Source organism: Gymnogyps californianus, chromosome 3 (genome assembly GCF_018139145.2).
Source record: "Gymnogyps californianus isolate 813 chromosome 3, ASM1813914v2, whole genome shotgun sequence".
Lineage (NCBI taxonomy): Eukaryota > Metazoa > Chordata > Aves > Accipitriformes > Cathartidae > Gymnogyps > Gymnogyps californianus.
This window is the reverse complement of record NC_059473.1, coordinates 64,818,670-64,846,190: the sequence shown is the minus strand read 5'-3', so window position 1 is coordinate 64,846,190 and position 27,521 is coordinate 64,818,670. Positions and strand designations below refer to the sequence as shown.

General features: G+C 41.6%; 1 protein-coding gene across 1 annotated transcript in view; it reads right to left on the bottom strand.

The window, feature by feature from the left end:
• Positions 1-27,521, bottom strand: part of SGK1 (serum/glucocorticoid regulated kinase 1) — an 82,537-nt gene that overhangs the window by 45,647 nt on the left and 9,369 nt on the right. Inside the window, exon 2 of the mRNA XM_050892999.1 lies at positions 9,898-10,113. Coding sequence (XP_050748956.1) covers positions 9,898-10,113 — 216 coding nt within the window. The remainder of the gene's footprint in view (positions 1-9,897; positions 10,114-27,521) is intronic.

Genomic DNA, 27,521 nt, shown 5'->3' with positions numbered 1-27,521 from the left:
AAACAAATGCTCCAGCTGTGACAAGTCTTGTTTTAATGCCTTTCCAACCTAGAGAAATCAAATCTGTTTCTCCTGCTTTACATGAGGCTGCCTGAAATAGAGTTGCATGGCTGGTGCCTTGGCTACTCTTAAGAATCAGACCTTTGGGAAGCAGTCAGGAGCTGTAGGTTTCCTTCTCAGCTACAGCAGTGCTTCATCCTGCAACTCCTTAACACAGAGATAAACCTTGCAACAGTGAATAGAGCCCAGGAATCATCTAACCTGGAAGGGTGTTCAGGCAGGCTACCCAGGGTTTGAGCGGGCTACCGGGTTTTGTGTGTGCTCTTACAGAGACGTGCAGCTGCAAAGGAGGCATTCACAGTATCCTCCACTTTCATCTAAACAAGCTTATTACTGAGTAGTAGTTAGAAGATGCTTCGGGAGTGGGGAGGTGTTTGTTTTCCCCACCTACCAGGTTTGAAAAGGTATCTAAATTGCAGTCTCTGCTTTCCTCAGACTTCCACTTCACACTTTCAGCGATAATAAGTGGGAGGTACCCACTCTTAGCAGCTCTTCCTCTTATTTTTCAAGGGCAAGAGTGGATCCTATGGCATTCTCTTGAAGACCATTCTTGCATGCTAACCCTTCTTCATGGTTTAGAGAAACACATCTAGCCCCTTCTTGTGTTTTCTACTTGCTTGCTTAGCACTATTCTGTAGCACCTAATTCTGTCTCTGCAATGTAGAAGACTTAAGTATTTAACTGTAGGATTCTGCTCCAGAAGGCAGGTGTTGTTGTCAGGTGCTATCACACTCCTCTTAAAATGTTTATTAGTTTTATCACATTTGTAGTTTGTTTGTTTTTTGTTGGCTTTTCGGGTTTCTTGGTTGTTTTTTTTTTTAAATCTATCTGTAAATCCATTTATCTGCAAAGAGGAAAAAATTCTTTGTTGCATAGGAAAGCAAAATCCACTTGGTTTCACATGACAGCTCACTGCTAAGGATTTCTTAATTAGGAGGGTTTGGATTCATTTTCAGTTCCTTAAAACTGGTGGTTCTTAATCTATAGCAGTCCCATGGTCCTGACTCCCTCTTCTTCAAGACTTTATAGACGTCAGATGGGATTACCCTCCCCCCCAGAGCTCTCTATCAGGAAAATGTGATACTTCTTTTCCTCCAGAATTAATTCCCCAACTTACGCAAAACTAGCAAGGGATGATAAAACCAGTGCCTTCTTTGCCAGTAAGGCTCCAAAATAGTTTTGAAACAGTGTAACAACTGTTATGAGTCTAAGTAGGGTTTTTTTGTTTTAATGGTAATGTCAATATGATATGATACAATATAGGCCATACAAACTCTTTGTGCGGCTGCACTGCTGCTTTGGAAATAATTATCTTTCCATTAATGCAAATGGTCAAAAAAGTTGACTTATCATGCATCTCAAATCCAGAGAGTGCATTACAGAAACTCTTTTAGAACATCCTGTGCTGACTGTTCAGAGCGGGAAAAAGATTTCACAAAATGGATATATAATGTATAACTGGATACAGAGCAAGTACACTGTATTAAGACAGGAGACACTGAGGAGTCCTGGGATCTGGGAATTGCATTAAATTACCTTAAATGAGCAGCATGCACTGTATTAACTAACATTATAATAGGATTTACCGAATGCATGACTTTACTATGGAGGTCTTAGCCAATTATAACCTCTTTGTGCAAAGAGGAAAATTCAACATAAAAGGTTATCTGGAAGTTCTAGACAGAAAAATAGTGATACTTACTTATAAACTGCAAAGGAATGCAATAGCTATAACACTAGCACTAAGATGAGAACAAAATTGCTCACTGTGTTACTCATACTGACCAAGACACTTGGGATGTCTTGTGATATCTGTGGCTTCTTGGGATAGACAGACCGATGTATAGAGACTAGCCAGCGGAAGAAACAAGCTTTTCTTTATGGAACATGTTTTTGGGTCAGAAATGCATTTCTCTAGGAAGAAATGACATACAAGACTTACTCTTGCCAATCCTCAAAAGCACAGTCTAGACAGGCCATGAAATGACCCTTGATGGGAAGGAGGGGACACAAATTGGCCAGGGGAGGAACTCTTTAGGAGGGTCAAGTCAAGGAGGTTTCAGCTCACCCCTCTGCTCCAAAGCAGCCCTGCTGGTGACATGGCCCTGGCCCCGGCCAGGTGGCAGAGGTGGCCCTGCAGCCGCTCCTGCCCTCTGCATCCCCCTTGTCTTTGTGCAGCCCTGGACCCCCTGACCGTGTTATAACATGGCTTACTGCTCCCTTGGTGGATGGGCTTGAATTTGGTTTTAAGTCATACTCAGGTATTTTACAGACCTAGTCTTTAGCGGTCTGCATGCGGTCTTAATGCACACGTTTGTGAGAGAGTTGTTTTATCTTCAGTGCTGTTACTCTTCAAGAGAGGAGTATTAATTAATTGCCTGTCAGATTGTTTTTATGACCTTGTCACACAATGCAACAGACTCCTTTATTCATCTATTATGAAACACTGAATTATCTTCAAAATGAGCTGAAGCAATGATTACAAGATGGGCAATAAACAGATTAAAATCAAAATCCAATAGAAGAGAGCAACTCCAGTTGTCCCTGCTAAATATAACCTTTGAAGACCAAATCGATCTAACACAGTGTTAGGCTTTAAAAAATATGTTTTTTTCAAAGAAAGTGGGTTTTTACTGGTTTTGTTCACCACCTTCTTTGACACCAGGTACTAAATATTGCCAGAAGCAGGATTCTGGAGAAACAGAGAACATTGTTCCATTCTATTAAGCAAATCTCTGGACCTTATGTATCTGACCACTTGCTAATCAGAAATGAGCCTTGTCTGTCCTGCATGACAGGACAAAACTAAACAGAAATTTGATCTACTGTGTCTGGCCCAAATTCCTTACACTCACTGCACTGGGTATTTGCTGGTTGCTACCACCAATGTAGAAGGTAATACTTTTCTCTGATCTCTATGACTGTCAGCAAAGTGATTTGGATCTCCGAGTGGAAAAGGTGCTAGATAAACACCATATTAAAAATAAAAATAATTTTAAAAAAAGAGAGAAAAAGAGATGTAATTTCCAGTCCAGGTATTATGGAAACTCCATGGAAAGTACAATAAATCATTTTCCAGCTGCAGATATCCTCAGGGAAAACCCGTGACAATTAGTTTCTTTAAAATAGGAGATATTTTAATTATTTTCAGTAGTGCTGTACCAGCATTCAAAAAGGAGAGCATGTTTTTAGTTTTTGATATTGACTTGTCCAATTAATTTACTAAATGTATGGCACTTGAACAGACCTGTGATGGATGTACAAATGACTGAGTGCCTCACTGTATATTTGTAAAGCAGATGATTGATGTATCACATCATTTCTTTGAGTTATGGAACTGATTTATATACTCTGTGCTATATAGACATTCGCTTTGTCAGTTGGGACCGTAAAAACCCCCACAGGCAATTGTCTGCTATTCAGTCTTTGCCATTCACTGAAATTACACATAATTTTAGCCTGTGCATTTGCAAACTGTGCTTTGCCATTTCCATTTGAAAACGCTTTTGTGTTAAACATTCTTGACTCGTCTAAATAAATATTATCCATAATAACCCTATATCAATCCATTACAAAACCATGAAAGTACGTACTGCATTTAGATTTAATCCCTGAAACAAAGCCTGTTCCCACCTCACTCGCATATTGCTTTCACAGCTGATTCTCACAGCTGCTGAGAAATCTGAGCAACAGAGAAATCTAAGATTGCTTTTCATCTTGCTAAAGCTATAGGATCTGCAATAAAATCACATTTGAGTCACTGGTCTTTGGATATACACACGATCAAATTCCTAAAGTACAGACACCTATTGGCAGATACATAAGCCTGTGCTTATGGGCGGAGATATGTATTCAAATGTACTCAATTCCAAATTCCATCAAAAACCCATTAGTGACACATTTATATCAATAGCTAAAAGAGCTTTAGTGCAGTCAGCTAGAAACAACTATTTAGGAAATAGCTGTAAGCTATGCTGGTGAAAATGAGTTTTCCATTTGAAACTGTCAACTTGCAAGATTAAGCTACAACTTTGACTTGTGATGATCCAGAAAATATAGACTTTCTGCAGCCAGAAGTTGCTGAACGGAGAAGTACAAAATACCTTCTTTACTGTTGTAATTGCTCATATTGAACCACTTGCTTCTCTAAAACTCTCTTTTGTTTTCAGACAGTGCTATAACACATTTCTGGAGCAGAATGTGATAACGGGGTTTACTTGTATATGAAAAATAGTCAAACAGAAGCTATGGAGTTCCAGTGGTTGTGGATTCTCAAGTTAAATGACATGTCGTATACAAGTATTTCCTTTACTGGTTTTAACATCTTTTTCCTTTGGATTATGTTGGAAGTATCCTTGTCAATACAACATGGAGCATTGAAAACAGGGTTGCCCAACAGATTATCTCTCTGTCACTCTTATGAGTACAAGGTGTGGTTCCTAAACTCAGTGGGATAAGGCCCCATCCTCCAGTCTTAGGGGGCATAGCAAAATATACTCTGAAATCTGGAGTAACCAAGTGTAAAGGCAAGAACATTCTACACATGAATATATTAAACTCCAGCTGTAAATAAGTTTGACTCTTCTGTTTTGACAGACAGTTCCAGATACCTGTAACTCTTACATTTAAAGTCTGCTTACAATGTTCAGTCTTTTATACCATATACAAGATTTTCTCATTGTATCTATGCTATATGTTAGCTTAAATGGAAACTTTTCAATTGTTTTCCTATTTTGCTTTCCAGACCTATCCCTACTATTTCATTGTTGCAATGGAGCAGGCAAATAAAGAGCCATATTTTTTTCTGGAATGAGTTTAAGAATATGATTATTTTCTTACTAGCAGCTTTTCCTGGTTGCAAGAAGGGACAAAAGGGAAACGAAAACTCATTGAGATGATCATAAGTGTTTCCTGAATCCTTGTATGGGGAGATTCCAGCATGTGCAAGATGACAAGGTTTCTTATACCAAATGTCAGCCTGAACTGTAGGCTCATTCAACCACTGGCCTCTTTCTCTGTCCTTTGCTCCTTGGCAATCTCTTTCTAAAGGATCCTACTTACCAGCCACTTCAAAGTGGATCTCATTATATAGATGAAGGGAAAGAATGATACAGCTTGGCCTGCAAGGCCTTTCCCAGGCATTTGTTGCCCTGGTATCGCTGTTCTGTCCTCACTCACGCTAGGTATATTTATTTCCCTTCCCTCCCTGTATGTCTCCATAGGGGCAGAAGTAAATTCAGTGCATGGAGAGCTGTACTCCTCAACGAATGGATAGAGGGTCTCCTTTGCTGGGTGTGGGACTGACTGTCTGAGCTACCCTGAGCTGACATCTTCAGTAAGCTACTCTCTGGCACCCAGGGTTGCCTTCTGGAATAATCACAGTTAATTTAAGACCCTGCAATGTATACTGAGTATTTCTAGTTATTCCATCAAAGTGCATTACCATGTTTCTGTCTTTATCAAGTATAATCTGCCACCAGGTTGTTAATTTGCCTAGGTTTATTAGCGGCTTTCACAGTCCTCTCCAGATTTGATTTCACTGAACAATTCTTTTACCTGAACTTCTTTTTTTTCACCTACTATTCTTTTCCAAACTATGTTTTATTGCAGCACTTTTCACATATATTTGTTCCAGGATTAACTGGGCCCATATTGGGCTTTCAGGATTTCCATTTCCTCTATTGTGTATGTGCATATGTTTGTGTATTAACTAGTGCTTATCAGGGTGTAAATCACACGGTGCCTCATTGCCAATGCAGATCATTAAATGTAGAAGGGCTTTTTATCCAAAATGTGTGAGAAAACCATGTTTCCCTAAAAAGCCCAATCAGATCTGTCACCAAACTCTTTCTTTACAGAGAGCTAGTCAGACAGTTCTTTTTCTTATCTCCACATTTTCCTAGTCCATTAAAAGACATTTATTTTTATGACGCCCCTTTACACAATGTATTTCACCTGAAACATATTCTTACTCCATTTCAAATGCAGGTTTCTAGAAGCTGTATGTTATTTACAGGAGAGGTTCATAAGTAGAACTATCATCTCAAATAATTGCCCAGCCTTTGGCTTGAGTACATTTTTTTCAGCATTCCTCATCTCTGAAGCAAGACTTGAAATATGGTAAAGTGCTGAAATCTGACTGAAATCAAGAGCTCTCCTATACACAGGAGCTTTGAATGGTTTTTAATAGTAAAATAAGTTCCTGCTATCAATCTAGTAGCATGATCCAAAAGTGTCTTTGAGAGTAATTAACTTCCAGTAAGCCACAAAAGACTTGTCCAAAAAGGTGGCAGCACTGAATTCCCTGCAGCACTAAGCAAGACTTTCCTGATGCTCCTTCACAGAAGACACCAGGCATGGATGTACCGCAGCGGGTGGAGGAAAACGGGGCAACTCCCCCAGCAGCCTCCATCTCTTTTCCACCGCCAGCCTCACAGCAGCAGCAAGAGAGGGTGAAGAGACCAAAACCCTTTGCCAGACCCACCATATCGCACCTGACGTGGCAACAGATCCTTCCTGGGGCTGGTGGGGCTCAGTGCCCCACTCAGCACTCCTGAGCCCCCAGTCACGGAGCGGTGGCTGCGCCCGACACACAGAGATGCTCCCGGCAATTTAAAGTCATGTTGCTCAAATGGAGTAAACACATTAGTTTGCTCCTTCCCTTCTCTTGTCCCTTAGCTAGGGGCAGCGTGGGGTTTTTGTTTAGCTTTGGAAAGAAAAGACAGCTCTAAACATTCAGGGCTTTGGTCTACTAGATAGAGATGTGTCCGTGGTGCTTCAGGACAAATGCCAGCTGATAGATAGGGCATCAGGAGCTTTTTTAGACAAAGAGGAAAGAACAGAACAAGCCTTGAACCTAGCTGTTGGCTCTGTTTGAGAAAAAAAGAAAAAGATATTTTGAGCTCACTAACAAGGTCTCTTATCTTTTGCTTATTTAGAGAAAGGTCTGAAACAAGGGCATAACAATACAGTGTCAGCAGCATATACAGATCATGCAGAGTACGAAGGATTTTTTTGTGTGTGTGTGTATGTGAATATGATTTACCTCTAATAACCCAGCTTGGTAAACCCTCACCTGGGAGATTTAAATCACAGCCAATTTTCACCATGTTCCCCTCTCCCCATTTAGGAGACTGCTAAGCAGGTCTAAAAGGTGGTTTGCCCACTGTTTCAAAACCAGCTTATTTACACGGGGTATTCATTATACAGCACGGCAATTTATTTTGAAAGGGAATTTACCCTTCTCATCAAGCCAGTGAGTTTTACGCAACCTGAAGTATGTAGATAGACGTGGAAAAGCGAGGAATAGTTATTGTAAATCATTACCCTGGCAGCGGTCCAAAGCCCTTAGGGCTTCAGCTGTTACACTGGTAGAGCAGATAGAAGCTTCCATAGAACTAATCCATTTTGGTTACAAAACCCACTAATATACCTATGTAAGTCAGTCTTGTGAAAATTAGCATGGTTTTCTGGCAATGCTTGAAAATTATCTAGTCCACTGTATACAATGCAGAAAAATGTCATAAAAATAGAGAGATAATACACTACCATACAAATAATAGAGGCGACTTAGTAGAGGTTACATCAGTAATCACTTATAAACTCCAACTGACACATGCCTTAATAGAAAAGCCTGGGAGGTGGAAATGGAAGCATATCACAAGAAAAAATCTCATTATTTAAAATACTTTCAGTTTCAATATAATCTTATTTACATTAAGTCAATTTTTAAAGACTCCACTACATAATTAACATCACAGTAAACAAGTAGTAATGATTTTTTCCCCTGGTTTTGTGTTGGAAATAAGAATAGAAATACAGACACGTGTTCCTTTGGGTGATGCGGTTTAATCAGATTGGGTTTTTATAAGGCCTTTTTCAAACTGATCAGAATAGCCTGAAATATGTCAGAGAAAGCTTGTTGCCTAGAACAAGCCTTTAATAATATTTCACAGCTGATTTCTTTGTGAATTAATTTGCCCTTGAGCAAAAGTACGGAGTTTGTAGGACCCTTGTACGTGTTGGTGTTGGGCATAGCACAAAGGAACTATAATCACTGAACCAGTACCTGGTTGCAGTATTGAAATCAACAGAGAAGGAAGAGTAATGGGGAAAAAGAGACAAGAATTAGCCAGGAGAGACAACTGGCACACCCCAAGCTCCCCACTGGCTTAACAGAGACCACATTCTCTTCTCCTTGAAATACAGACTGTCTCTGTTCAAGTTCATTGGTTTAAAGTGGAGGAAGTTATTTCACATTTATGCAGCTTGTGCCATTTGTAACCCCTGAGCAGAATCTCACCCAGCACCTCTCTTTAAACCTGGAAAAGGTCAGACACGGAGCTCCTTCTGCCTTTATTATTAAAAGCTTCCTGCCTGGTTTTACTGTAGAGAAAGAGGCAGTGACCTTACATTTAATCACATCAAAGACTCTGTGCTTTAACTTACTTAAAAGACTCCTTATGCAGGATAGCTTTATCCAAGAAGTCTTTCGCCAGACGACGTTATTTTTAAAGCAGTGTGCAAAATACCCCTCTTGCTGCAGACTCCAGCTGCTGAGTAAGCAGCCTCTCCGCTGCCTGCAGTAAGGAGACAGAGAGAGGTCTGGGGGAATCTGCGTTCAGCCAAATCTATCCCATATGCATGTAAAACCTAATGGAAATCAGTTGTGAGGCCCTACAGCTGTATAGGAGTACGTGTGATTTACGGCAAGGCAAAGGATTTGCAGAATCCTCTGGTCTTTGGTGCTTTCATTTTTTAATGCTTCAGCCTGAGCAAAGTTAATCTTCTTAATGAAGTAAAATGGAGGAGTAATTAGCTCCTCCGCTTGTGCATATGTTTCACCAAAACGCCTTTGCTGGGTTTGTGAAATGCACAGGACTTCCATTTTTACCTGCTGCTTGAATTTCCCTGTTTAAAAATGCAGCAGATGTAGCATGAAAAAATGTTTCTGCTGTGAGCTGTGTGTTAAGGCTCTGATAAATGCCTTGTCACATTTGCTCTGCCTTGTACTTGGAAAGATTCTTATTTGTTTGCTTTTATGTTTCTACAACTCTCTCCTTTTTTTGTGCGCCGTTTCCAGGCAGGGATGGTTCTGTCAGGGATGATGGGCTCTGAGCAAAACTTTCTGTGCTGCATTTGGCTTTTGTCCACAGGGATTAGGTGGAGCTGAACGATGAATGAAAGGTCCAAAGTCCGCCTCAGAAAAGCCCCTTCCTGACCACTTCATCTCAGTCGTTACAGTTTTGCCACCGTCACATCTGTGTGCAACTGCCCAACACTACACGCAGAATGATGATGTCATTTATAACATACCGGCATGACTCGAGGCAAACCAGGGTTTCCCTTCTGCTTAAAAGACCCACTGAATTGTTCACCTCTTGCTCGGGAAAACTCCCTGAGCCTAATTCTTATTTCTAAAGAGAAAGCTAGATATGGCTCAGGGGGGAAGAAAGGCAGTCTTGCAACTGTGGGACAGAAGGGAAAAAATTAAAAAGTCCTGGTCCTTTTCATTATCTTGGAAGGATAATGTCACCTCTCTGCACCTCAGTTTCTGTAAAACAGGGAAATACTACTTAGTGTTACTACTAATCTGTTCAAATACTGTGAGACTACATCACAGCACTTTAGTGAAGAACCCTTTGTTTTTCATGCTGTCTGTGGGTATCAAAGTTCAAGGTAGAAAGCAGAGCCCAGATGTGCATAACAGCCTTGGTCAGCAGAGTTTCGGATTTCGGAGAATCCCCTCCCTCCGAAGGAAGCACAATCTCCTAAGTACAGACCCATTATCAGTGTGAAACATGTAAACGAAGTATGGGGGAGGAAAGAGAGGCTTACTTTGCTGCTTCTCTGGCTCTCCCAGGAGCAGGACTCAGCCTCCTGAGGAGCAATCCCTCGTTGGAACGGGTGGTCGCTCAGGCAGGTCTGGCACAGCGGAGGCTCGAGCTCCGAATCTCCTGGAGGTAAATGCATCACAGTGGACCCCGGGTATTTGAGGCTGGCATGTGGGTGCTTTTCAACGCTGACCATGGGGCTCTTAATCCACCGTCGTACCTGGCAACACAGAAAGAGGTTATGGACTCCCTTTGCTTTATGGCAGCAGCTGGGATGGCGCAGCAGGGTTTCTGATGCGGATAAAGGCAGAGATGGAAAGTAATCAGACACCATATAGGGTCAGGATCAATTTTCTATAGGAGAAAGTACTAGGCCATGTCAGGGTGCCTGTGTGAACACGCACCATAGCCAGGCTCTTTTATGCTGAGAATCATTTGCTGCTTTGTGCAAGTCTGTCACAAATTTATCTACAATACAAAGTTTTCAGGCTTTATAAAGATATTAAAATATATGGTAGACTGCTAAGAAGAGAAAGACCACTACTCAAAGCATGTACTGCCAGCCTAGACAGCTCAATTTCCCCTGTGGAGAGAAAGCAGACTGTTTTTGCAGGTACACAATTGTAATACTGTAAGCTTTCTGCAGTCCTTTTTCAACAGCAATATCTTTTGTTTCATCTCTGACTTCATATACTATCTCAGCCTTTTCTGTGCCTCCCATCACTACACTCAAGAGTCAGTTTCTCATGTTGACCTGCCCCGAATTTTGACCCCGACTCCTCTAACCTGCCTTCCCCTGCCTTCTCTTTGTCCCTGCAGCTCCCCGGCTAGGACCTGGTGCACTGCAGCAGGAAGGACACTATTGACGAGCATAATATGCTGCGCTCGCAGGGCACGATGTCCGCCTTGTGCACTTTGTTTGCTCTTCCTTTCACTTCTGTGACTGTCTGTTTTCTGCCACGTGAATCAAAAGTATTGGATTTTCTAACGAGGTAAGTGAGGAGTCGGAGACATTTCTGAGCTCTTTTTCCAAGTCATTTTGTACTATGAAAGCAAAGAGACCACTATATGAGCTGTGCTATATTTGCCCTCAATCTGATCAAAACTCTCTCATTTGAATGCAAAGGATAAATAGGGATGTATCAGGATACATTTTACCAGCCCAGAGGGGGAAGGCTGAGACAGCCAGAGCTGACAGCCCAACCAGCCTCCTATTGACACGAGGCAACTGCTTTGCTCTGCGAGCTGAATCTCCCGTCCGTGCAGGGGAGTGGGGCAGGGCTGCAGGGACTCAATCTGGGGTGCGCAGTGCCTGTCTCCCTCCGCTTCCACAGGGGGAAGCCAGAAAAAGCACTTGGCCTCAGCATCACCATGCTTCATTAGGAGATGATATTTGCCATTAGAGGATGCTTTACATCAGGAAAATAAACATTTTACGTTACATTAGTCATGAGCATGATGCCAAGTGTTTGATTAACAGTGGAAGTCTATATCACAGCAACTGGTTACCAGGATCACATATGATAAACAAACAGAATGAAGCATATCTAACCAGCCTTCTGCTGGTGACTCCTCCGTGAGCGATACACCCACAATTGCCCTGCTGTGCTGACCTGCTGGAAATCTCAAGGTCAGGAAAATTTCTCCTTCCTCTCTATGGAAACCAAGCAAATAGATGTCCTTCTGTGGGCAAATGAGCCACTCCCCACTACATTCTCCATTTGCATTTTTTAGCAAAATAAGTTTGTGTGGATGATATTAGCCCCTACTTCCATGCTCCGGAGCATCCCTACAATGTCAGCCCCGCTTTTGCTCACTATAGCTCTTGGATGCTGTAGCTGGCAGGTGCCAAGCCGGCGTGCTTTTGTAACAGATTTTGCAGAATTGAAACCCAAGTGCTTAAAGTTCTGCGGAATCATTTTTTCAGGATGTTAAAACCAATTTATGGTTTTTATTGAACTTCTCTGCTTTTATAATTCCTAAATTTCCTACTAGTGCAGAGAGATTGTTGGGTCGCCGTTTTCCTTATCCAGACTTTTTTAGTTTCAGGTTGGTGGGTTGAAGTTGTAGGAGGAGGGGTTATTTTTTTCAGATTTCATTTCAATAAACATATTTTGAAACTGATCTTTTGACTCTGGCAGATTTTAAACACATTTATTTTTGCCAAGCATAATTGATTCTATGATTGTTAAGCACATCATTAAATATATTACTCTCCCCAAGTAAATTCATGGTTGTGTGTCTTGATCTAATTCCAGAACTTGGTATGTTGAAAAGAATAATTATATTGCTGGTCAAAAAACCATGCTTGATTTTCCAGTGTAGCTTTATTACGGGAAGCATACAATGTATTTAATGTGATTCTGAGAGGGGTAAATGACCGTTCATTTTGTCCTTTTTAAGTTAGGCCTGGTGATCAGTTAAGTGTTTTCTGACCTGGTTCTGCCTTTCTTCCTTGACGTCCTCCATCTTTAGTCATATCATTATGGGTGCACACAGTGTGCAAAAATGTGCGTGAAAGAAGAACCAAACTGACAGCATAGAGGGGCCTGGGCTGCAATGAGCTGCAGGTTCAGTTTTTCTTAAAAATTCAAGGGACACGGACCGGTCTTTTGCTTGAGACTGCTCGATTACATACAGCATCAACTCAAGCAGGAACTCAAATGCAAATCTGAGTCTGAGGTTTCATTAAGACCCAATGATGTTTGGTTTTATGATTTCAAATTCAGGGCATTTGCAGTTGTGCTGGTTTTGGCTGGGATAGAGTTAATTTTCTTCACAGTAGTTTGTAAGGGGCTATGTTTTGGATTTGTGCTGGAAACAGTGTTGATAATACAGCGATGTTTCAGTTACTGCTGAGCAGTGCTTACACAGAGTCAAGGCCTTTTCTGCTTCTCACACCACCCCACCAGCGAGTAGGCTGGGGGTGCACAAGAAGCTGGAGGGGACGCAGCGGGACAGCTGGCCCCAACTGACCAAAGGGATATTCCATACCATATGATGTCATGCTCAGCATATAAAGCTGGGGAAGAAGAAGGAAGGGGGGACGTTGGGAGTGATGGTGCTTGTCTTCCCAAGTAACCGTTAGCGTGATGGAGCCCTGCTTTCCTGGAGATGGCTGAACACCTGCCTGCTGATGGGAAGTAGCAAATGAATTCCTTGTTTTGCTCTGCTTGCATGTGCAGCTTTTGCTTTACCTATTAAACCGTCTTTATCTCAACCCACGAGTTTTCTCACTTTTACTCTTCCGATTCTTTCCCCATCCCACCAAGGCGGAGTGAGCAAGCGGCTGTGTGGGCTTAGTTGCCAGCTGGGGTTAAACCACAATAGCAGTGAAACAATCAATAATTTCTATTGTGGCTTCACCTACTGTTTCACTGTCTTGTGTTTTCATTTACAGATCTCTCGCCTGCCTGTATATTAAGAAGCATTCAAAATGTGACCTGGGTACTCCTGATACAGCCAAATCTGTCTGTATCAAATGATCTTGTAGCTGTACCTTTTAATGGCAATGAAATATACATTCAGCAGCATAATGATCATAAATTAAAAGTTACCCACCAGTGCTTAACTTGTGTGAATGGTAATGATGAGACAAAGTAACAGGGTGTGCATTTTACAAAGCTGCACACACCTGAGCGTAGGCGACATCTTCTGGCTCTAGCATCAGCAAGTGGTCCCTGAGTTCAGGGTGAATCCTAAACAATTTTTCTTACTATTGTTTATTCCAGGCTGACTCCCGGTTTTAACTCAGGTACACATCTTTTTCTCTGAATGACTTTTTGCTGCTTAAAAACGTTGGATTAAACTGATGTTTTCACATGATAGGTCCATATTATTTATACATTACAGCCTGTACTGAGAGATGAAAAAGAAGTATGATTACGAACACTGGTCTGGTCATATTGTTGTTCTGTTTAATGCAACAGGGTTTTGGGGAAACTAAGGTGGGAAAATTTCAGGAGCATCCAGCTTTCAGATTGAATGGACTAGCAGGATTTTTTTTTTTAATGGTTGGAACCAGTTCAAATAGGTTAGCACACCCACAGTTCAAACACACTGGCAGAGAAAAGGTTTAAAACAATTCTAGTTTTCCTTCATTGGATCAGGCAAAGTTCAGGTTCATATACATCCAGCCATGTCTGCTCAGTCCAGGACGCCGTGCTGACTCAGTGAAATACACATAAGATTTCAATAAACTTAGCTGAGTCACTCTGAAAAGTAATATATAATCTACAAACGTCAACAGAAACCCGAGACCTGCGTAGCTAAGCCCAGGGAAGTTGTTTTTCTTCTTTCTGAAGTCTTTGCCTCTGACCGAGGCGCCGAGCCGGGGCTCTGCGCCGCCTGCCCGCGCGCCCAGACCTGCCCGGCGGCTGCGCAAGGGGAGCCGAGCAGGGGCTGCCACTTCAGTGGGTGCCAACGCGCTACGTCGAGAGCCGGCGTGTTTGTTACGTTTAGAACTTGCCTACATGGATGTGTTAATGAGTGCTGGCCCAAGCACGAATTAGGTAAACACACAGTCAATCCTTGTGTGGACGGCTTGGTTCAGAGTTAAGATGGGCTTAATTCATTCTGTAGCCATTTGCTTCATCTATCTAAGTTAACATTTCAGGTTTTATCCTGAATTGAAAGGTCCATGAGGACTTTAATGACATTGAACTAATCTTCTCTAATTTCACATCTTTAGCTAATTCAGACTAATGTCCCTCAGTATCCCTCTGCAGACAATCCCTACATTTGCCTTTTGAAATTCATAGATAATGCAGAGTAACATGCAAAGAAGAGTGTGGTAATTGTTACCAATACTCTGAGTGAAAAATGAAATGATTCACCACTGACTTTCAACATGTATCCCTATCTAAAAGCATTGAAAATATTGATTTGAAACTGGAAGTATGAATTGGCAGCACGTTCATAGCAGCGAGGCCAAGAGCAGACTTCTGAAGAAAAACAACTTCCCTGGGCTTAGCTATGCAGGTCTCGGGTTTCTATTGACGTTTGTAGATTATATATTACTTTTCAGAGTGACTCAGTTAAGTTTATTGAAATGTTATGTGTATATATTAGTCTTTGAATTGTAAGTCTACACTAAAGGTTTTTGTCTAGCTTTAACCTTAATAGACTTCAAAGATTTTTGCATATTTAATATTTACATTTACACTAGACAAGTGCCTTAGATCTATAGCTCTGTTTGACTTGGGCTATCTTAAATGTCACTAAAGATTTCAAAGTGCAAAGCTTCATTTCTTTTGAATTCACTTCCACTAAAAAAACTCCCACACTGAATTGCACAAAAAAAGAAAAACAATTTTGAAGAAATTTCTCACAGTTTCTTCCCTGACTGACAAAGATAGATTAACAAGGAGTAGATGATAGTTTGTTATTTAGGGCATTGTATGATGCTTAAATACCATAGTCCTACGTGCATCATTCTTCATGGGTGTAAGGAGTATTTGATTATTCAAATACATTATTTTTTTACTCTTACCATGATATCCATCTACCAGTAAATAAACTAGAGCCTGCTCCTAGCTGCAGGAAGCAATTCTGTTCTGAACTGCTTCTGAAGATTTCCGTACTTTCATTTCCAAAGCAAGGCTCTTTAAACTCCCCAGGCAACTTCATCCACCGTTACACAGTATAAGCAGCTGACCCTTTCAGTGTGTCTGAAATAACCTGAATTGGACTGAGCAGAACAAAAAGATCTCCCAGTTTCTCTTGCCTCATCATGACTATAGTTTCTTTATGCCTTTTTCTCATCAACAACTCATATCTGCTAGAAATTGTTTCTACTACATGCCTGTTGCGGACCGCCCAACAGTTTCTGCTTAAGCTATAACCACATTTATCTGTTCCCACACTAATTCTTTGAAGGTGCGACCTCATAGGCCTGTGCAGATGGACATGAGTCTGCTTTGCTGGTGGTGTGAGCTGAGCAGCTGCCAGTCAGCCATAATGCACGAGCTGCACGTCAGCATCCCGTCACGCTCAGGGCTGGTGTCTCTTGCTGCTCTCTAAGGCTGAGCAAGAGATCACCCGTACCCACCCATGCAGACAGACTTGAGATTTGTCAAATATTGTCTTACTGCTATTAGCTAGAACTTGATTCAAAATGTTTCAGGGAACCCTTGCCTTGCCTTGTTTTGAGAGAAAAAAATTAAAAGCAAGGAAAAGATAGTTTACCAAAATTATTTGTGAAACATGATCAGCTTTAATATGTCTACTAACCTGAAAAATTTCTGAAAAGAAAGAGTTCTGAAGATGTCAAAGCAACTCATTTCAACTTTTCCAAATACAAAAGTTTCACATTTTCAAGTCAAACGATGTTTTATTTTTTTTTAGCCTTGAGAGAGAACAAGTTGTTTGGAACAAATGCAGTCAACTTCACACTCACAGACCTTCATGGCTGGGAATAAATGTAAGTATACCTCTCCACTCTGTCACATTTTAGGATTTTTTTGTACTTCTGGTTTTGTTGGACCACCAAAGGACCTTTGCAGTTAGTCAAAGTTGTTTGGTATTTCTTGAATTTCTTGCAATGATCACAAACAAAATTGATGAAAATTTTCCCCACTCCTTCAAGATAAGTGAGTTCAAAGGAGTGCTGTACACCCTACTAGTATGTAGCCATCTGTCACTAATCCTAAACTAAATTGAAATGTGACTGTTCTTAGAGAATAGCTTTAAATATCCTTTTCCCAAGCATGGCTTATAATATTGCTGAAAGGTGCACAAGTATTTTTTTAAAAAAGGCTCTTTATTTTCTGACTCTTGTTTGCTCTAGTTTCTTTGTTTGCTTTACTTTCTAAAAACATGATATCCAACAGTGATAATCACTCAGACTAGAAAATTGCCAGATGTGATTAAATGAGATTTGCCAAGTTCCAGGGGTTTTTTCCAATCCTGGCTTTTCCTCTTATGTAATAGCAAGCAGATACAGCTTTTAATTTCATATGGCTCAGTTGTCAATGGCATCAGTCGACTCAGCACATTTTATACTTTAATCAGGTATTCATAAGCCAGTCCCCATCACTGTAATCATGAGCAATATTTTCCATGAGAGAAACACCAGCCTGTTCTCTGAGGCTGCTACCGATGCAGATATGGCTTTTGCTGGAGGGAAGCAGGTGCTGATGGTGCCAGTGGCCATCCTGGGGTGTCCTCCCTCGCTTTGGAGACTCTGGAAAGCCTGGTGCTTCTCAGGACACCGACAAGCTTGTTTGCTGGCTTCCCAGCTGAAAGAGTGCTGAATACACTGGAAAGGAAAAGGCACCTTATGCAGGGACCTAAGGTCTTGCAGGGTTAGGCCCTTTGTGGTTGTGAGATGTGAGTTGTCACTTACTGCACTAAGTCCCAGTGCCTGGTGCAGACTACTGATTTCAGCAGGATTTAGCAATATGGTGTGAAGATACATATTCTGGAACCGTAAATATTAATGTGAAAGAAGGAGGGCATAAGTTTGTAGACAAATTTGATAGGCCATTAGATATCTAAAACTGCAAACATTTGCTGAGGACTGAGGGCAAACTGAATGCTGGAATGGCTTAAGGGAAACTGTGGAAATCTGCTTGGAGGTCCAGTATTATCAGCCAGTTCTCAGTGAAACATCACACCCATCAGCACAACAGTATCAAATTTAACCTGACAGCCGGTGCAACTGTATGCTCTGTATGGCAGCATTTTCTTCCTCTGAAACTTTGGACAGGCTTTTTTCCTGTTTTTGTGGGGAATTGGAATAAACTACTCTGTGCGCTTGAACTCTTCTGTACTTAAATTTCCATTCTTCATGAATGTTCCTGTTTGCATCAGTTCATGGGTTTTTATGGCTCTCAATCAGCTCCTATTTACTCTACGTGTTGCATTGCAAAGTCTCTGGATATTCATTTCCCTACCAGACAGTATCAAATGCCTCGACTGTGATCTGGGTCAGTGTGTGTGTGTGTGTTTTAGTTCTGCCTCCCAGTGATATCAAATGTACTTTTCTCCTTCTCTGCAGTTCATCCGATCCCTTCTTTCCTTTTCCTGGCGTTATCTAATTGCACCTCGACCAGGATTTGAATTTTCATCTATTATGTAAACCTTAGGTGGACACGGAGCTCTTGGAATCATCTCCCCCGCAGCCTTGAGGGCGACTGTCAGGAAACCTATTTAAATTACAATTAGGGAGATTACGGAATGAAAAGCTTCATTGTTCAAACTGTATACAGTCATCTACTTAAATGGAAAGTGGTAAATGAGAGGCAGGCTGATTAATGCCGGCACTGAGATATATCACTACTCTCTAGCTGGCTTCGACATTTAATTTGTCATGTCCCATGGGAAATGCAGCACAGCAAAAGAATGAGTTTGTCAAAGTACCTCAAGCTATTTTTTCCCCTCCAGAGCTCTGAGACACATCACTTTGTTGATTAATAATCACATTTTATTTTAAAAAGGAAAGTGAAGGGCAACTCACTGCCTAGTCATCATTTGCCGCTTTCTCTGCAAGCTGAGAAGCTGCTTGCTAAAAAGCAGGCTGAGGCCAACTAACAGAGCACATTGTTTCCACCCAGGCCTGGATGAACATGGCCTGGATTCATGGAGAGTTCAGCCCTCCAAGTGTGCCAGGAGAAAGGTTGCCTGCCTGTGAGGGAGATCCAGGGAAGGACGAATCGGCCACAGTTCGGGGTGGAGGGGTGCAGGGAATGACAAGGTCCTTTACAGGACCCCAGCGCACTTCGGTCACAGGCACCGGGTATTGCAAGACAGGGGAATGCAGCTCTGCCTGCGACAGGACTCCTGCAAGCCCTAGGGAAATCTGTGCCAGTTCTCTGGGGTTCGGTTTCTCCTCCCATCCTTCTCTTCCTTTGCTGTGTCATCATAAATTCTTTAACAAATCTTTGTGAAGAGCCTCCGCCTTTGTGGCTGCCTGCAGGTGTGAATCTAACAAATATCACAAAGAAGAGCACATGAAGGTTTATGTGATGGTCTTAACTTGATACCTTTCAAGATCTTCCTGGCATCCCAGCAATTGCTGGAACCATAAGGGTTGGATTAGAGGATTGACCTATCCTAGTTCTGGGTTTTTTTTTATTTGGAGTGTGTAATAATCTTCTACAATCTCCATCTGCCTCCAGCTAGATGGATTTATGCCGTGCAGCCATTGGGCAAACTGGCCTGGTGTAAATGTCCTTCACTGCACCAAGCTCAATGCATAGTTCCCCTTCAGCTCATGTCTCCAAGGTTTCCTCCCATAGAAACCAGTGCACAGGGAGGACGACACAGTTGTCCCAGCATGACAGGGGCTGGGCACATACCTGAGTCTCAGGGCTGGGAAGTGTTTGTGGGTCCCCCAGACCCGGGTACCCTCCTGGTTCATGCTGAGAATTTGACCTGTGTCAAATGTGTCACATCTCTTCTCAGGTTCATTGTGTTGTGGGTTTTAACACACACATGCACACACATGCACTTTCCCACACCAAAGTATTTCACTTGCCATAACAGCATCTGGCAGAAATCAAATGTATCTAAGAGGAAGCATGGTAAATGTTTCTGCATTTGTTGTTGTCATCAGTTGCAATGTTAACACTTGAAGTAAATAGGGCAGATTTTTATGATCTTAAGTGTGAATAGACATGTCTCCAGGCCACAGCAGCAAGGCAGCAAAGGTGAGATGCTTAAAAAAATATGTCAGCATGTGACTGCAGTCAGGCACCAATCCCAAAAGATGATGGGTACCAAAATGACTTGAGGAATGTGGGATCCTCTAAGTACGGGTTTAAATATTCCTGCTGAACAAGTTGCATCCATGTAAGTCAAGGCGTGAAGAGCAGCAGAAAACTTAGGCACACCAGGAATGCCAATAACGAGTGTTAATGAGCACACAGACAACTGCCTGGCTGATTTTCCTGTTCCAGTCAATGGGAAAGCTCTTGCCAACTCCAGTGGTGCAGGGGAAAGTCTGTAAAACCCACATCTCACATTGATAGCTAAACTAGCTTTTGCTGTGCTGATTTGTTTGAAATGTGGCACAAAAAAAATCTAAACAACTGAACAGGCACCACTTAGGATTTTCCTCTCTTCCTTCCTCCCTTGTCGTCCTTGATAACAATTGTTAGTCTCATGGGATGCTTTTCTCTGTGAATAAATAAATAACTGATGTGTTGGAATCAGGTAAGAGCTCTTGGATCAATTGTAAGCACTGATGGCACTTGTTTCTACAGGAGATGAGACAATAGATTCATTGTCCACACTGGTGTATAAACACCCTCTCTTTGCGTATTATGTCAAGGAGGGAAACAAAACAAAAAGGGATTTATTGTGTATGTGCAAGTCTAATCTTTCCAGGCAACCAAGTTAAAAATGCTTTTCATCTAGGTCAAATAAAACCAACATGAACAATACAACCCCAAATCCTATCCAAACAGTCCGAGGCTGCTCGCTCGTACCTTCTCTTCTCTATTCTCTATTTTATGTGAGCAAAGCTAATTGTCAGTAAACCTAGGCAACGTTTATTTTAACTCCTGCTCTGATAAACACCACATCCCACATCTATTAGTCAAAGCCTCAAAGCAGTCTGTGGGGTACTGTGAGCATCTGAGCCAGACACAGGAGCCAGGGAACACACGTTCGGATGTGGATGGGCTGCAAAGGTAGCTGAATGAAAGAAAGCCCAAGCAAAACAAAGGTATCTCCCTGTACTTTTTCTCCCTTCCAGTTTTCTGATGCAATAAGTATTTTGCATCCTTCAGTAGTCTGCGCTGAAATATCACAGCATTATAAAGCTTAACTGCAGCACAAGAATAATGGCTGCAGTGGCAGAACACAATGGATGACTGGACACAGCACTAAGTCCCATTTAGTAGTCATCCTTAGCTATTCAGTCAAAAGCTTCATACTGTTCAGAGCAGTGAAACACACTTTGTGTGGCCTGAAATTAATAACTTTCCTATTCCTAATTTGAACCCGATACTGCACTTCAACAATCTCCTTTTGATTTGGCAGAAGGTGACCTTTGTAATTTGTCATATAATATTGCATACCATCCTAATTTTTTATCAATTTTAAGGCAGCCAGGACCACAAGATGAGCTGATTTACGGTGCTCAGTCCTTCTGGCCCTGCGAGATAGACATGCCAAAACATTCACAGAGCTGCGCGACAGACCATATACCTCAGAAAGCTGCAATATTCCTGGAGCGGCTCCAGGTGAGAGATGATAGCGGTTTTTCACAGGTCAGCTCCTTTACAAGGCAAGGCTGGGCTGGAACCTGGCAGCAGGGACCTCGGCAGCCCATGTGGGCTCACCTGCAGTGTGGCGTGGCAGTGCCATGGGGGAGGCTGGCACAGCCCCGGTCAGCAGCCCCACTTGAGCACTCAGGAGCGCTGGGGTGGTCCTCTCATCTGGCAGACCTCTGGGTAACACAGACAAGGGAAATGCCTTTGCTCTTCCGTTCCCTGGTCAAAGGAGACGTGTTTGCTCAAAGGCATGTCTTCCAGGAAAATATCCACCATTTCTCTTCCTAGCTTTTTCTAGTGGCCAATTTGTCTTTGCTGTTGAGTTGCTAAGAATACTGTTTGAGGAGAAACAGAAAGTCCCAATCACTCAAATTAGCCATTTTTAAACAGCATCCCAGCCGAGATGCTGTGCATAGCAGTGTGTGAGGCACCGATACATTTCAATCAGAATTTAAAAGATTATTTTATTCGGAGCCACACAAGAACTTACGTCTTAAACCACCATCTTCAGTGGGGATTTAAGCTAGGAGAAGGTTTTATAATTCAAGTGTTTTGACGCGTTAATCCAGTGCCAAATGTGACCAATTCTTTTAAGATCTTTCATTGATTTTCGTCTTAATTTTTCCCAGCAAGGATGATAAAAATGAACTTATGGGGAACGGCACTACTTGATACATACCCTGTCACTATAGGAAAAAATATGGTCCTGAATAATTTGAAAAGAAAACATACATCTTCCTGTAGCAATTGCACAGAGTGAAAGTAAAACTCCTTAATACAAGAGGCTCTTATGAGGTTAATGTTTGTTGGTCAATGATTCAAAACCTTCTGTGCATGATATTCTTTTAAGATACGTAATGAAATGTAGCTCAGTCTATCTGAAAGGTGGACCTAACGTTTATAGCATTTCCTGCTCCCAAAGCTGCAAGCAACATTTATTTATAGTCCCATTAGGAGAAAACTATTATTTTCTAGTTACATTTCAGTCTGCTCTGAAATTTGTTTGAATTTTTACCAAGCTTCCCCTCGCTCTCTGGAGACTAGATGCCTCATCCACTTGAGGAATAGGTCTTAGAGTCCTCCTTGGAGAGTGGGAAATGACTCAATGCTTCAAAAACAAAACAGCAAACACAAGATGAACTAACAAATGTGAAACCCCATCCCATTGCAATTTCATCACCTATAAAACTGCAGCTGTTTCAATTTGTGAAACCAAGCAATTTCTCCTGCACCTGTCAAACCTGCCTGGCATTTCAATAAATTGTTCCATGTGTTGGTTGGTTTTGCTCATGTTTTAACATAGCTCAAGAAATATGGTCTTAAAAAGGGCTAAGTACAGATAAAAAGTAGAGTTAATCAGAGTAAAGCCACATTTTCAAACTGCCAGTCATAAACAGTCATTCGTATGTATAAAAGAAATAAAAGTTCTTCAGTAAAAAAATGTAGTAACAGATGCAAGCCAGACACACTCAAGAAGTATGAAACAAGGGAGGCTTTCTTTCTGCTGTTTACATTATTTCCCTTCTTAGCTTAGTATTTTTCCAGGGGCACACTCGCACACACACACAAGAAACATATTGCCCAGCACTTTTATTCCTCGTGGTCTTCACTTTATTACAAGATGACGACAATAAAGATCTTTGTTTTTAGAAACACAAGCTGAAGTGTAAGTCACCAATACTGACTTATCAGCTTGAGGGCTGGAGTCTCCCACATGTGAAGGTTGTTGGTTTTGGGAAGCCTGTGACTGAAGCAGCTTGTTTTGAGTCTCTTATTCCACATGCTTGGTTATGTGTGTGGGTTTTCTTTTGCCTAATTCTTGCAAAAAAAATATTCTGAAGTCATTTCGGGTAAAAGCCATTGGAAGCTAACACATTTTTCCTCTGAGCAAGCCAACATTTTTTGAGGGTTCAAGGCTGATCTGGTTAAACAATAACTATGACATCAGAGAAAAGTATCTACTGTTGAAAATACCCTGCAGGTAGGAGGATCTACATGGTTTTCATTTTGGCATGTAAATCCTTTTACAGGGCTCCTACTCACCAATGTAAATTACTGTGTCAAAGAATAAGTGAAAGAAGTCAAAGAATAAGAGAAAGAGGTACCACTTTGCTTAAAGAATTACCTTCATTTAAAGCAAATAGAAATTGAAGAAGGGAAGTAGAAGGAGGAAATGCCTGAGACAGACGAGTTAGCCAGGTTTTTAAATGGACTGAATAGTTTTTCTAGTAATGTGACCATGAAATAAGGGAAATCAGACCACAGCCTAATGTTGTGGACTTGGCCAGTGACTCCTTTGCTAAAGACAACATTCTCAAAAGCAGCAAATGCACCCAGCTCTTCACTTCTTGCAGTCCCTGTGACTCACTCCACTCACGGGCAGTGTGGAGAGCCGGCGTGCATGGCACACCTGCCTTCAATTAACCTGCTAGGGCAAGGGGACTGATTTTTAGGTGGCATATCTGCACCAGAGAAACCCCCAACATGAGTGTCTGGATCCCATATCAATGCACAGATCTGCAAAGATATTTGGGTGCAGAAGCTGCTGGGGTTTTCCAAAGCTCACACAAGTTCCCTCCAACAGCTTCATAAAGCACAGTGCTAGGCTGGACTCTCTAGCACCTTGCGATGGAGAAGAAGCAATCTCTCCCTTCACCTCTGTACATGCCTGCTCAGTGCACAGGCTACTAAATGGGGAAGGTCCAGGTGGGTTAGGCCTTGGAGAGAAAAAAGGGAGAAGTACAATGAACAGAAGAAATTTGGTGAAAAGAAGAATTACTTATATATTTAACTTCTGGAGGACTGCCAGCATGCTTGGAACTATACAGAAAGAGAACCTCATCAGGCTTTTCTCATATCTAATTACAGCTCTTTCAGGCTTAGTATATACTGAATAATTGGGGGATGGAATGAACAATCTCAGAGTAGCTCTGACCTTTTTTCCCTTCAGCATTTCTTAATTAATCTTAAATAGAGAAGGAAAGAATTTATTTAGTCCAGGCAAGATATCCCAGAGCAGTCACCTTTGCTCCCTCAGTGCTGTACTCAGAAGTGCAGCACAAAGAAGAGCCATAAAAAATAAAGAAACATTTGAATCTGAAATGAGACCCGTTCCTCTCACAGGGGGCTGGTGGAGGGTGTATGCATGGAAACTGCGGGCTTAGGAAGGAATAGGCACTAATGGACGCTTCTGACAACGTGAATCAAATCTCACAATCTCTTTATCAAAAAGATAGATCTCCCATCTCCTCCAAGTGCATTGTAACTCCTGATATTATGCACTGGGGAGACACTGTCAAACTGAAATGCACGAACTAAAAGAGAAATGTCAGGGACAGGGTAATGAACGGAGCCTCCAAGTCCCCTCCTAAGGACTGCGTTGCTTCTTGCCTGTCCATCTCTCCAAGGGGCTTGGTCGTGTCACAGGCTTTGAGCTAAAAGATTATTTTATCTGACATGCTGTATGAAATACTATACCTAAAACAACCATAAAAAAAGGAATTTTAAGAGAGGCTTATGCATCCCTTTTTCTTTTAGTCAGGCAGTGACGTAGCACAGAACTTGTCTGTCCGCAGCATCTTGTGTGGGAATATGGGCTTGTTCAAATAAAAATAGAGACTCGGTATAGAAATGCTTATGGTGTGGCATCAAAATTCACTCTGTTTCATGGGGCAGGAAGATACGCGACGATAAAACAATGTATGCCTATATACTTATACACATATATATGTATGTATGCTGTATGTTAACATGCATGTACATATATGGTTAGGTCTAGATCCTAGGCCCCTTTGGAAAATTCAGTGAGCTGTTTTTTTGTCTGGAAATATTTTGGAAAGTGCAGGAAAAAATCTTCAAGACTAATTGGGGAACTTCAGTAGAACAGCACTGAGGATGCTACTCAGTTTCCTTGATGGGACCCAAAGATGGGTCTACACCAAATCTCGCAGACCTGGTCCTGGTCTTCTCATATACTTTGACTGAACTGTAGGTCAGTGCATGAGGGTTTATAATGGGGTCTGTCCTTTTTTAAAAGTGACACATGCACAAATTCCACTTTCACTGCATGAGTGTTCTGAAGTAGAGAAAACTCCTGGCCAAGGATGGATGGAAGAGCAGGTACCTTGCATTCTTTATACATGCTTAGGCAAGTGATGGCCAGAGATGCTGCACCTAACATCACAATGCAGCCAAGGATTTGGTTACAGTGATAACAGGCAGAGGAGACATCCAGGTATTGCCCTGGTGCCAGGACAGCCCAGGGTCTTTTCTGCCCTACCACACAGAGATGTGTTCTGCAAAATCCATTTGTTTGAGGAACCTGGTTGTTTCATTTGAAGCAGAGCCAGGAAGAATGAACCAGAACAGGAATAATGAACTTGACAGAGAACTGACTGTGGAAATATGAGATATGGATGGATCAAAAGCCCTGTTTTTTAGAGAGGCAATGGGAATACTGGCATTGCTTGGTTCTCTGAAAATGCCAAGCTTTTAAAGCAGTGCAGACTATGCTGGCCCAACCACATGCCCACTGTGCCTTACTCAATGTGGAAGGGAGTACAGTTACTCCATGTCCGATCTTGTGAGCCTGGTGAGCAATGAACACCTCTGGTTGAAGGCTGCATCTTTAGGATGCACATCCACAGAGCTGCTGAGCATTGAGCAGCATTTATGTTCATCTATTTTTTGAGAGTTCAAGATCAGCCCTGACTAGTAGTCCTAAATAAAAAGGCTTGGTTATTAATTAGCTTTGTTTACTGGTTTCCTAGACGAAAAAGAAATCAGGCTGAAGGCAGCGATATCACTGTAGAAAGGGACAAGGTGTCCATGGAGCAAGAGAGATGACAACATGGAGTCAGGATGCAAACTGAACACACAGCTTGGGGGCACAGCAGACGTGCTTTTCATCACACTTCCAGTCTGTTGGCATAAGAAGAAAAGGCCACACTACTGAGCTAAAGATTGCTTTGGTTTTGGGCCCTGGGGTTGACTATGAGCTGAAATACCCGAACAGATCTCTGAAGGTACTTCTGGCAGAGGGATTAGATAATGCCTATTGCTTCCCTCTGCTCCACATGTGCTCTGAAGTAGTTGGTACTTTGGAATAATTAGTTCTGTATCACAGTTGAGCTTGCTCACCAAAGCCAGTTCAGACCAAGGTAATTGTACCTGGGCATTTTAGGCACATAAATACACGTCTTGCTCCTTTCCTAGTTGCCATGCAATAGGGTGAGATCCTGGTTACGTGGACAGGCAGCAAATTTGATGTAACATGTAACAGAATAAACATGTGAGTTTAAAAAAATAGCTAGGAAAACATTTCAGCATTTCTTCTTGAACACAGTATGTGGGTGACAATCCTAAGCATCTGATCAGAAGATAAAGATCCTGAGAATCTGATACATTTTAATTGATTTCATGGACCTTTTTTCCAATAAGAGATCAGGCCTCATTTGAGTGAACATATATCCTTGCAGATCACGGAGATATCACTTTATTTGAGGGGCAGAGATGACATTTTGAGCACTGTGCTCTGAATTATTATCACCATAATTGCATTTATTATTAAAATAGTCTACATAACCTTTAATTTCAAGGATTCTTACAGGGGAACAATAGAAGGCAATTTTACAAGAGTTCAAACAAGAAATGAATCACAGTTTGTAATCATTAGCTGCAGGTTGTAAGTTCCTAATAGTGGGCATTCTCCCAACTATATAGCTTCAGCAGCAGCATAGCCTTTAACTTTATTATAGGTTTTTGTATCACAGGCTGTCCTCCTCCAACATTACTTTCCATTATCTTCTCTTCAGATGCCTTTTCTTATAGCTCTTCTTTGCATCACAGCCTAGCAGTTAGTCAGAAAGGTTTTACACAGAGGATTCCCACAGTGATTTTGTTCTCATAGCACAGAGGTTTAGTCCAACACTCCAACCAGAAAAGTCAGTGTTACAATGGCTGTTCTTGTAAGAAGCGCTCCTTTAAGTTGACCTTTTAGGAATGAGGGGTCCAAAGTTTTGCATTAATCAGAGTGTGTCAAACAATGACAATGATGTGCTTCAAAATGTCATTAATTTTAAAGCAAGAAATAAATTGTCATTAATCAAATTCTAACCTACTTACAGTTAAGCTGTTAAAGTTTAACAGTCTTTCATTAGATAAATGCAGGGATCTTTTAGGAAAACAAAAGATACTGAAAGAACTATATATTTTTTCACTAATCTGTAATTACTTAAAATGGAAAGAATTTCAAGCCATTTTAGTGACCTATTCTTGGGTGAAATTTTTTGCAATACGTCTACAAATTTTATTGCTGACCTGCAGTTCAAGCATTTGGCTTAATAACCTTTTTTACTTATTTCTGCTGTACACTTGAAGACCTTTAACTGCCACAGTAAAAAGCATACAT